At 41.8% G+C, this 12,151-nt stretch overlaps 1 protein-coding gene and 1 long non-coding RNA gene across 3 annotated transcripts in view; one reads left to right on the top strand and one right to left on the bottom strand.

Annotated features, from left to right (window-relative positions):
* Positions 1-1,409: 1,409 nt before the first annotated feature.
* Positions 1,410-3,818, bottom strand: LOC132210898 (telomerase reverse transcriptase-like). Its single transcript, XM_059653928.1, has 2 exons — positions 3,629-3,818; positions 1,410-2,318 (listed from the first exon to the last, which is right to left on the bottom strand). Exon 2 carries the CDS (start codon positions 2,125-2,127, stop codon positions 1,561-1,563), a length of 567 nt encoding a protein of 188 aa, XP_059509911.1. The 5' UTR covers positions 2,128-2,318; positions 3,629-3,818; the 3' UTR covers positions 1,410-1,560.
* Positions 3,819-5,044: 1,226 nt separating this feature from the next.
* LOC125462294 (uncharacterized) overlaps positions 5,045-12,151 on the top strand; it is a 171,855-nt gene continuing 164,748 nt past the window's right edge. For both annotated transcript variants that reach the window (XR_009447120.1, XR_007249635.2), the window contains exons 1-2: positions 5,045-5,167; positions 5,323-5,558. This is a non-coding gene — a long non-coding RNA (uncharacterized LOC125462294). The remainder of the gene's footprint in view (positions 5,168-5,322; positions 5,559-12,151) is intronic.

Below are 12,151 nucleotides of genomic sequence, written 5' to 3' on the forward strand. Positions count from 1 at the left end.
ATTCTTCAGAGAGGAGTCAATGATTTAACACTGTGTCACTTCACCCAAATAACTCTCCTGACTCAATACTTGAAGGAGTGTCTTTTGCTGATGTATTTAAGCACTGGCACTGCTATTAAAATGCCAATTGAACAGTGAAATGACAATAGGTATGAGGGCAACTTTTTCTGCTGAAGTTGGTATTTGAATTGACTAACTGATTTCATCAGTCTGAGGTGTTTGACAACATAATGTGACCGTGATTTATTGCTTTAATGACAGGAATGATTTTATTTCAATCTTCTTACATTTATCTGCAACAGGTTCCATTGCCCAGTTTGGTTGCCAGGAGGTTACGGTCTCTGAGACAGCATCAATATTCCTCTTTAACCCTCTCTGTCTGACTAACTGGCCAGATCTCTTTTCTTGCAACAAAAGGTCTTTCCCTGTTTACCTGTTAGAAACTGGAGACCAACCATACTTCTCAAGGGAATCTAGACATTTTTTCATTACATTATCCTTCCATTTCAAAATCATTAAGATTAAATAGAGAACAGGTCTGTATGTACAATAAGTATGATTAAGGACAGAGCCTTGGCTCAGTTGATCTGGGTTGAAATCCTAATTCTAAAGACCTGAGGGGTGAATCTAGGCTGTTGTAAAGACCAAGTGCCATATTATTATGTGGGCTGTGCTTCAGCTGAAATATTGAAACAAATTTGATCTCTAAAGTGAAAGTGAAAGATGCCAAGGATGAAGATGCAGACCAGCTCAACCAGATGATCTGTATGTGAGTTTGCTCGCTGAGCTGGAAGGTTAGTTTTCAGACGTTTCGTCACCATTCTGGGTAACATCATCAGTGAGGCTCCGACGAAGCTCTGGTGTTATGTCCCGCTTTCTATTTATCTGTTTAGGTTTCCTTGGGTTGGTGATGTCATTTCCTGCATTGGTGATGTCATTTCCTGTTTTTTTTTCAGGGGATGGTAGATTGGCTCCAAATCAATGTGTTTGTTGATGGAGTTCCGGTTGGAATGCCATGCTTCTAGGAATTCTCATGTGTGTCTATGTTTGGCTTGTCCTAGGATGGATGTGTTGTCCCAATCAAAGTGGTGTCCTTCCTTATCTGTATGTAAGGATACTAGTGATAGTGGGTCATGTCGTTTTGTGGCTAGTTGATGTTCATGTATCCTGGTGGCCAGCTTTCTGCCAGTTTGTCCAATGTAGTGTTTGTAACAGTTCTTACAAGGTATTTTGTAGATGACGTTTGTTTTGTTTGTTGCCTGTATAGGGTCTTTTAAGTTCATTAGCTGCTGTTTTAGTGTGTTGGTGGGTTTGTGGGCTACCCTGATGCCAAGGGGTCCGAGTAGTCTGGCAGTCATTTCGGAAATGTCTTTGATGTAGGGGAGAGCGGTTATGGTTTCTGAGCCCGTTTTGTCTGTTTGTTTGGGTTTGTTGCTGAGGAATCGGCGGACTGTGTTCATAGGGTACCCATTCTTTTTGAATACGCTGTATAGGTGATTTTCCTCTGCTCTGCGTAGTTCCTCTGTGCTGCAGTGTGTGGTGGCTCGTTGGAATAATGTTCTAATGCAGCTTCGCCTGTGGGTGTTGGGATGGTTGCTCCTGTAGTTCAGTATTTGGTCTGTATGTGTTGTTTTCCTGTAGACGCTGGTTTGAAGTTCCCCATTGGCTGTTCGCTCTACTGTGACATCTAGGATTGGCAGTTTGCTGTTGTTTTCCTCCTCTTTTGTGAATGTTATGCCAGTTAAGGGTATTATCGATGGTCTTGAAGGTTTCCTCTAATTTGTTTTGTTTAGTGATGACAAAGGTGTCATCCACATAGCGGACACAAAGTTTGGGTTGGATGATTGGCAGAGCTGTTTGTTCGAGTCTCTGCATTACTGCCTCTGCTAAGAACCCCGATATCGGAGATCCCATGGGTGTACCGTTGGTTTGTCTGTAGGTTTTGTTATTGAAAGTGAAGTGGGTGGTGAGGCATAGGTCCACTAGCTTGATGATGTTGTCCTTGCTGATGAGGTTGGTGGTGTCTGGTGTATGTGTCTTCGGTTCTTCTAATAGTGTAGTCAGTGTTTCTTTGGCCAGGTTGATGTTAATGGATGTGAACAGGGCTGTTACGTCAAAGGAGACCATTATTTCATCCTCTTCTATCTTGGTGTCTTTGATGGTGTTCAGGAATTCTTGGGTGGAGCGAATGGAGTGGTAGGAGTCTTCTACTAGGTGTTTTAGTCTTTGGTGTAGTTCCTTGGCTAATCTATAGGTTGGTGTTCCAGGTAGTGACACTATGGGTCTGAGGGGTCTCCTGGTTTATGAATTTTGATGATCTGTGGAGAGAGAAATAAAGTTAATGCTTGACTTTTCTTCAGAACTTGCTTTTATTTTAGTATTTAATTCACTACCCCTTCTCTTCCAAGAATGCCGAACTTGAAGTTCTGCTCTTCTCTCCAGCAAGATTTCCATTTGTCCCCTTGACCTTATCCACCTTGCGTGCTTATCATATCTCTCCTAGTGTCTACCAAAACTCATCTTCACAGCCAGATCTTTTTTCCTCTGGCTCCTACTTGCTCCATTTTGATTTAAGCTAACATTTTATTTTCATTCATTAAGGGGATGTAGATGTTGCTGGCTGACCCAGCATTTATTGCCCATCCCAATTTGTCCTTGAGAAGGTGATGGTTAGCTGCCTTGTTGACCTGCTGTGGTGCATTTTCTGTAGATAGACTGACTGAGCAGTTACGGAGGAAGTTTCAGGATCTGGTGATACTGAAGGAACTGTGATATATTTCCAAGTTGAAGCGGTGTGTGGCTTGAAGAGGAATTTGCAAATGGTGGTGCCTTCCATATGGTAGTGGTTATGGGTTGAAGGTGCTGTTAAAGGACAGCTTTTGATTCCACCCATAGTTGCAGGTCTCACTGAGATGCACAAAGTTCTCTGGCCTTTCCAGTTCTGGCAACAACCCCAGATCCTCATTTGGTACCATGTGCTATCATATGTAGACACTCAACCACTCTGTCCAGCTGCATTGACTCACCCTATCACAAAGCTGGTCTCACAGTGCCATCTCACCTCTTACCTGATCTGACCCTTTAACAAAAATACTTTTTCTTTTCCTTTCAGATGATAAGGAGTGCAAGCTCCAATAACTCACGATAACAAAGCCCCTCTAGCGATTTCTTCCCTGTCACTTCCCTCTGACTAAACCCTGTCTTCTAAATTCACATTATGTTAAAAAGTAAAGTTCTGAAGAAGATTTACTGCCAGACATGCAAAGTTTCTCCAGCTCATTCTGTTTTTATTATAGGTCAGATCTTTAGCAATTGTGTTGTTTTGCTTTTACATTCATTCAGCTGGTTGTTCTGGCCAATATTAATCCTTCAAGCACAAAACCAAAAAATAAAACAGATATTATCATATTAATGCTTATGTGAGCGTTCAATGCATAGTTTGACTGGCCTATATTAGTTATTACATTTAAATTACTTTATTCAGGCTACAGCAGTTTGAAACAACCAGGTGTCTTGAAAGGCAAGATATATCTTATGCATTATTGAAAATCAAATAAAACTGTAAATCTCAGGAAATGTTAAAAGCAGAATGCACGCAGTGAGGTCTTTGTCACTCAGAAGAGCTTACCTGACAGAATGCTTAAAGTTCTTTGTCAGAGTTATGAATTCAACTTGCTGTTGTCATTTTAAGTCTACTTCAGTCACTAAAAATCATAGTGTTGTATAGGAAAAATGTAGCAGAGAAATGAATCTGACTATTTCACAGATGTTCAGCTTTGAAACTGTTGATCCCTCTGTAGTTGAGGTTTTCAGATAAGTCTAATGTTTAAAGAAGAGTCAGCAGTGTACTGAGAATAGCATATCTGGAAATATGAATAGCCAGTTCTAGGAAATGTGCGGTTAGGGAATAATTTATGAAATGGAATTTACGGATTGCACAGCTTCTCTGCAGAGAGCCAAACACCATTAACAAGTTTCCAATCAGTCTGGGAGGCATTATTGGTCCTTTGATCAACTGACACTGTCTGCCCTTTAAGAAGTACACAGTTCCCAGCACCTTCATACAGATGGAGTTAATATTGGAACAGTAACAATTCAAGCAGAATCACTTATTGTGTAGAAGATCCCGGTGACATAAACTGATTCAGTAAGTGAATGGAGAGACTTGCGATAACTGCTGCTCAGATTAGAGGGAAATGAATTTGTAACAACTAGGCTTAGTTCATGGCATTGCAAAGTCTGGGAAAGTGAGATTTAATTTGTGGTCCTGAAGGTTCCTTTTAAATTTAGGAAACAAGCCATTATCAATAGCCATTAGTGAAAGTCACACTCAGGGGAATGATGTTGGGCGAGGTGGGCGTTGCATGCAGACTGTTTATTAAATCACTTGCAGTTTCCTCATGAATTGTGAAACTATCCTCTCAGTGAAAGTAGCTGATAGTTGCTAATAACTTCTGACAATTGCTGTTCCCGTTGTTGTCAGTGGCTGTCTGGACTTGAATTCACAGGGATGCTGTGTTTAACACTTGCATTGATGTAAACACAAAAGCCCACATAAATCTTTCTAAAGGTCTTGGGTCCCTAAATGCTGAGAATCCCATCGTTCCGGATTCACCAATATTGGCACAACCATCCACTTCGTAGATGACGAGTCAGTTGAGAACAAGGCTGATTATATCTAGTCACTAGCCATCTCTCTGCGTCCATTCTTGGAAACCTTGTAGAGCAATGGAATTACTCGGCCTTTCTATCTCCCAATATGTGATTGTGAATCTGGAGATGCATTTTTCACATTGAACAAGAGCAAGAGAGGTCTCTCTGGTACCCCAGCAAATACTATCCTTCCACAAATATCGTTAAAGTTCATTTTCTGGTTACTCATTTCATTGCTGTTTTGGGATTCTGGCAATTAGCTGTCCTGTTTGCCTATGTTACAAGACGGAAAATATTTCATTCATTCTATAAAACTTTGAGACACTTGGAAAATGCAAAAGACATTATAGAAAGCTATTTCTTCTCATTTTTCTCTTCCCTTTTTCTGAGGCACACGAACGATGGAGTGTGGACACAGCACATCAGGTCCTGCAAAGATAGTCTAGTAATGGTACTGAAGACTTGTGCCCCAGAAGCAACCTCAGAACAGGAAGCTGTTCCAGTCCATGCTACTGTAAGTCACATTTAATGTTGCCTCATTTAATTTTTTTTTAATGTCTGTAGCTATTGGGATCTGTAATCTCATTGAGCATTGCAGAGTTCACTTTAAGATTATTTCCCTGAACTGAGAGCCCTTCTGTAAGACCACGTCTGCTCTCTGTTGTGCAGCTTCTCATGGCTTGGCTTCCCCATCTCCATGAGTAGAGGCCAAACTTTGCACCAGAAAGATTTTCCAGGGCACGTCAGGATCCATCAGACCATCTCCTTCAGCCATCACTTGCTTCTTGCCACATTGTTGCTGCTGCCTGAAAGCACCTTTCTGAGAGGCTGCTACATCTCTCATGCGAAAATTGATATGGAGCTTGGGCCACACATGGATGAAACAACTGAACCCTGCTGAGAAGGTGAGAGTAACTACCCTTGACAACATTTGACTATCTGTGGTACATACCACTGGAGCAGCATGGTGGCTCAGTGATTAGCAGTGATGCCTCACAGCATCAGGGACACAGGTTCAAATCCAGCTTGGGTGGCTGGCTGTGTGGAGTTTGCACACTTATCTCGCGTCTGCAGGTTTCTGTCAGGTGCTCCAGTTTCCTCCCAGTGTCAAAAGATGCACAGGTTAGGTGAATCAGCTATGCTAAATTGTCTTCCGTGTTCAGGAATGTGCAGGTTATGTAGATTATCCATGGTAATTGTGAGATTACGGGGATAGGGTTGGGGCTGGATCTGGTTGGGATGCTGTTCAGAGAGTTAGTGCAGGTTTGAAGGGCCAAATGGTCTCTTCCCACACTGTAGGGTTCTATGGTGCTATGATTAAGGAACCTGAGCAAACATGGAGCCACAGCGAATACTGGTTGAAGTTATAAATAGCACAAGGAAGATGGTTGTGGTTGCTGGAGGCCAATTATTGCAGTCCTGGGACATCACTGCAGGAGTTTCTTAGGATACGCCACCATCACGAGGCAGTATTTGTTGATGATTGCACAATGTGTGATACCTTGAACAATGAAACAGCCCATGGTCATACACAGTGAGACCTGGGCTATATCAAATAACATTCATACCACACAAGTGCTGGGAAAACACCCTCTTCAACAAAAGTTAATCTAACCATTGCCTTTTACTATTCAATAACATTACCATCACTAAATTCTTCATCATCAACATCATTAACCAGAATCTAAACTGGACTAGTCATATAAACACTGTAGCTAGAAGATCAAATTGGAGGCTAGGAATTCTGTAGTGAATAACTCAGCTCCTGGCTCTCCAAAGCCTGTCTATAAGTCATAAATCAGGAGTGTGGTGAAATATTCATCACTTGCCTGGATGAGTGCTACTCCAACAACAGTCAAGAAGCTTGATAAAAAGCAGCCAGCTGATAAACACCCATTTGACCAGCTTCAACATTCACTTGCTTCACAGCGGCACACACCTTGGGAGCAGTGTGTACCGTCTACATGATGCACTGCAGCAACTTGCCAAGTTTCCTGTAACAGCATCGTCCCAATCTGTGACCTTTATCACTCAGAAGGACAAGAGTATCAAATGCTTGCAATCACCAATGCAGTCAATTTCACCTCCTCGCCTCACACCATCCTGACTTGGACTTGTATATCACCATTCCTTCACTGCTGATTTGCCAAAATCCCTAACAACTTTGTGGATGTCTTGCACCAAATGGGTTGCAGTGGTTCAGAAAGGCAGTTCACCTTCTCAAGGGCAATTATGGATGGGCAATAAATGCTGGCTCACAAGTAATGCTCACATTCCACACAAGAATAAAAAAAATGTTAAATTAGGAGACCAAATCTGAACATGGCACCCTACTTGTTTTCCAAATTCTCCAACTAAACAAATCAAATCTCTATTAACATTTCAGGTCTGGTGATCCTTCCTCAGAACTTCGTCAGTTCTGAGGAAGGGTCACCAGACCAGAAATGTTGACTCTGATTTCTCTCCACAGATGCTGCTAGACCTGCTGAGATTTTCCAGCAATTTCTGTTTCTGATTTTTAGCAGCCGCAGTTCTTTCAGATTCTAATCAAATCTCTGCTGTTCAGTATCTCTAGATAAACAGTTTGTTAACTTTAAACCATGAATTATGGCTTCGTGTGGTTACATGTAGTTAGCAGACACATGAAGCAAATCCAGTTCTCAGTTCCAATTAATCTCTGTCAATGTGAAATAATTCAGCTCTGATTGCAGACTTGTGTTTTTTCATCAAATGCTGCCTTTCACATTAAACAGAAGTAATTTTAGAATTCAATGATATGACAGGCATCAAGCTCTGATACTAGACACTTGACAGGTTGTAATTGGCCTGAGCAGAGGGTGATCATATGAATTCAGGGATTGGGAGCAGAGGGAGATCATTTGGCTATTTGAGCTTGCTCTGGCATTCAATGAGCTCATGGTTGACCTGATTGCTCCTCATTCTCACCACCCCCCACTTGCTTATTAAGAAGCTATCCAAAGAGCTTTAGGACACTGACACAAACTTGCGATGATGTTACAGAACTCATCCTCACTGGGATAGCACAGTGTGGCTGGAATTAAGGAAGGAAGAGAGAAACACATGGAGAGCTACTCAGAACCTTGAGGTCTCATCATGCAAATGGTAGAAACAGAGAAGCATGTGGTGTAGACTGAGCAGGATTAGGCATAGTCTTTCATAATCTAATAGTAGGTTTAGAGCTTGGTATATCTTTGAAAACTGTGTACTGTATTGTTTAATTTTAATGTGCATAAAACAGTGCCATAAAAAAAAGCCTAAGCATGAAGACAGCTCTTGATCTTGCCTTCATATTGAGCAGTTTGCCTTGAAAACAAGATCATGGATATGGGCAGAAAACCACTCAACAAAACACTATCTGCTTCTGCTTTATAAATGTTCAAAGATTGTTTCTATCACCTTTAAAGGAAAGGATTTCCACAGGCTTATTCCCCTCTGTGAGCAAAACATGCTCCCATTGCTGTCTTAAATTAGCAACACTGCTTTTTAAACAGTGAGACTTTGTTCCAGATTCTGTCACATCCACTCTCTAAAGACTGCTTAAGATCTTATATGTTTCAATCAAGGCACCGCTTTATGCTTCCGAACTCCAAGGGGATACAAGTGTAGATTGCTCAACTTTTCCTCATAAGACAGACCAAGCATTCCAAGTATTGGTCTGGAAAACTTCTCCAAACTGCATCATTCCTTAAATAAGGAAGTAGGCTGTTTGCGTCTTCCGTCCAAGTTCTTGACCTCAGTGGCTCTGCAGAAGGAGCGTGTAGTGTTCACTATTATGTCTAATCTTTTCTGTGGCCAGCGAGCACTGCAGAGGATTTGGGAGAATACAGTAGCTGGAATGAACAGGATCAGTCAAGTTCTTGAATTGAAAATTTGAAAGCACATCATTTGTTATTTGGTTGATGACAGTGGGCGTATCGATCATTTTACAAACCCGAACAAGTAGTAAACAGAAGGTTCACCCAACATTAAAAGCAATCCAAGAGGCATTTGGTGAGTTGTATTGACCTTCAGAAGTGAAAGAAGGATAGACAAATGTAACATATTCACATTGAAAAGAGTAGTAACACTGGGCTAAGAATTGGGTCTGCATTTCTACAATGATGGCACCTCTTTGTCATTGTGAAAATAGCAGAGGAGCCCAAAATGTAGATGTCCCACCTCCTCAACAAAACACCTCACATTTTACGAACACAAACAGAAGTTGCCAGAAAAGCTCAGCAGGTCTGGCAGCACCGGTGAAGAGAAATCAGAGTTAATCTGAAGAAGGGTCACTAGACCCGAAATGTTAATTTCAATTTCTCTTCACAGGTACCTGCTGAGCTTTTCCGTCAACTTCTGTTTTTGTTCCTGATTTACAGCATCCACAGTTCTTTCGGTTCACATTTTAGGAGTAGGGTTGGCTTAGGAATGGGTGGTGATATGTGACTCACCCATGAATGCTGTGTGGAAGCAGCTTCCCAGGTAAATCAATAACTGGCTCCACTCAAGTCGGATTTTGCAGGTGAGGGTCTATGGAGCTCAATGTGTACAGATTAGGCCCTGTAGGAACAGGAGTCATTTGGAGAGGTGGACTCTGATTTTGAAGAGGTGTGGTACCCTTTTGGATATAATCCCAGGATACCTTTAGGAGAATCTATGGTGCTGTTTAGGAGTGTCAAATGTAAATATGAATTTGTGCAAAATGTAGATTTGAGGAACTGCAGAGGTAAAAAAGAGATACATAATTGGAATTATATACAGGCCTCCAAACAGTAGTTAGAAGTTGGGGCCCAAGATACACCACGAGATAGAAACAGTGTGTAAGAATGGCAAAGTCACAGTGATCATGGGGGATTTCAATATGCTGGTGGACTGGGAAAATCAGGTTGGTAGTAGATTGCAAGAAAAGGAATTTGTGGAATGTCTATGAGATGGCTTTTTGGAGCAGCTTTTAGTGGAGCCCACAAGGGAACAGGCAATACTGGATTTAGTGATGCGCAATGAGGCAGACTTGATAAGGGACCTTAAGGTAAAGGAACCTTAGGAGGCAGTGACCAATATATGGATTGAATTTACTTTCAATTTGAGAGGGAGAAGATGGAATCAGAGGTAACAGTATTATAGCTGAATAAAGGCAACTACACAGGCATGAGGGAGTAGTTAGGCAGAATTGACTGGAAGAGGAGCCTGGCAGGAAAGACAGTGGAACAGCAATGGCAGGAGTTTCTGGGAGTAATTCAGAAGGCGCAGCAAAAATTCATCTTGAGGAAAAAGAAGCATAGTACAGGGAGGATGAGGCAACCATGGCTGACCAGGGAAATTAGGGATAGCATAAAAACAAAAGAGAAAGCATATAATGTGGTGAAGGGCAGTGGAAAAACAAAGGATTGGGAAGCTTACAAAGACCAACAGAGGCAACAAGAAGAAATAAGGAGGGGGAAGATTAAATATGTGGGTAAGTTAACCAGTAATGTAAAGGAAGACTGTAAGAGTTTCTTTAGATATGTAAAGGGCAAAAGAGAGACAAAAGTGGAAGTTGAACTGCTGGAAAATGACGCTAGAGAGATAGTAGTGGGAGCAACGAAATTGCTGAGGAGCCGAATAATTACTTAATATCAATCTTCACAGTGGAAATCGCAAGTAGTATTGCAAAAATTCAAGAGAGTCAGGGGCAGAGCTGAATATGGTGGCTATCACCAAGGAGCAGATGCTTGAAAAACTGAATGGCCTGGAGGTGGATAAATCACCAGGACCAGATGGACCACAGCCCAGAGTTCTAAAGGAGATAGCTGAAGAGATAGTGAAGGCTTGAGTAGTGATCTTTCAGGATTCACTACAGTGAGGAATTGTCACAGAGGACTGGAAAATTGCTAATGTGACACACCTGTTTAAAAAGTGAGAATGGCAAAAGATGGAAAATTACAGGCCAATTAGACTCACCTCAGCCCTAGGTAAGATTTTAGAAGCATGAGATTTCTGAATACTTGGAAGTGGATGGTAAAATAGGGCAAAAGCAGCATGGCCTCATCAAAGGGACGTCATGTCTGTCAAATCTATTGGAATTCTTTGAGGAAGTAACAAGCAGGTTAGACCAAGGACAGCCAATGGATGTTATCCACTTGAACTTCAAGAAGGCCTTTGACAAGGTGCAACACAGGAGGCTGTTAAGTAAGATAACAGCCCATGGTGATAGAGGCAGGGTACTAGCATGGATTGGCTGTCTGGCAGAAAGCAGAGAGTATGGGTAAAGGGGTCTTTCTCAGGACGGCAGCAGGTGATAAGTGGTGTTCCACAAGGGTCAGTGTTGGGGCCACAATTCTTCACTTTATACATTAATGATCTAGATGAAGGAACTGTGGGCATTCTGGCTAAGTTTGCAGTTGATACAAAGACAGGTGGAGGGACGTGTAGTGTTGAGAAAGTGGGGAGGCTGCAGAAGGACTTGGACAGGTTAGGAGAGTGGGTAAAGAAGTGACAGATGGAGTACAACGTAGGAAAGTGTGAGGTCATGCACGTTGGTAAAAAGAATACAAGCATGGACTGTTTTCTAAATGGGGAGAAAATTCAGAAGCCTGAAGTGCAAAGAGACTTGGGAGTTCTAGTCTAGAATTCTCTCAAGGTAAACTTGCAGATTGAGTCAGTAGTCAGGAAGGAAAATGCAACAATGGCATTTATTTTGTGACGAATTCAATATAAAAGCAGGGAAGTACTTTTGAGGCTCCATGAGGCACTGGTCAGGCCACGTTTGGAGCATTGTTTGCAGTTTTAGGCCTCATTTCTCAGGAAGGATATACTGGCCCTGGAGCGGGTTCAGAGAGGTTAACAAGAACGGTCCCAGGAGAAAAGCTTAACATATGAGGAACATCTGAGGAAAATAGGTCCATACTTGATAGAGTTTAGAAGGATTTGTGGGTATCTAATTGAAACTTACAGAATACTGAATGGCCTGGACAGAGTGGATGTTGGGAAGAAGTTTCCATTGGTTGGAGAGACTGGGACCCAAGGGCACAGCCTTAGAGTATAGGGAAGACCTGTTATATCAGGGATAAGGAGCAACTTCTTCAGTCAGAGAGTGTGAATCTTTGGAATTCATTGCCGCAGGAAGCTGTGGAGTCCAGATCACTGAGTATTTTTAAGAAGGAGATGGATAGCTTCTTGATCGTCAAAGGGATCAAAGGTTTCCAGGAGAAAGCAGGAGAATGGGGTTGAGAAATTTTTCAGCCATGATTGAATGTTGGAGCAGGCTCGGTGGGCTGAATGGCCTAATTTCTGCTCCTATGTTTTCTGGTCCAACCGATTACCTGTAAAACTCATCGGATCTATCAAAAGCAACTTTCATTTTGCTGCAACAAAATGATAACTAACATTGTTTTTGAAATCCACAAATTTAGTGTGGATTAATCTGAGAGTTCCAAAACGTTTGGGAGTCCAGAAAGTCATGAACTCTATTTAAATGAATGGCACAAAGTAGCTCATTCCTTTAGTAACATGGGTTTAA

This window comes from Stegostoma tigrinum, chromosome 23 (genome assembly GCF_030684315.1).
Source record: "Stegostoma tigrinum isolate sSteTig4 chromosome 23, sSteTig4.hap1, whole genome shotgun sequence".
NCBI classification, from domain to species: Eukaryota; Metazoa; Chordata; class Chondrichthyes; order Orectolobiformes; family Stegostomatidae; genus Stegostoma; species Stegostoma tigrinum.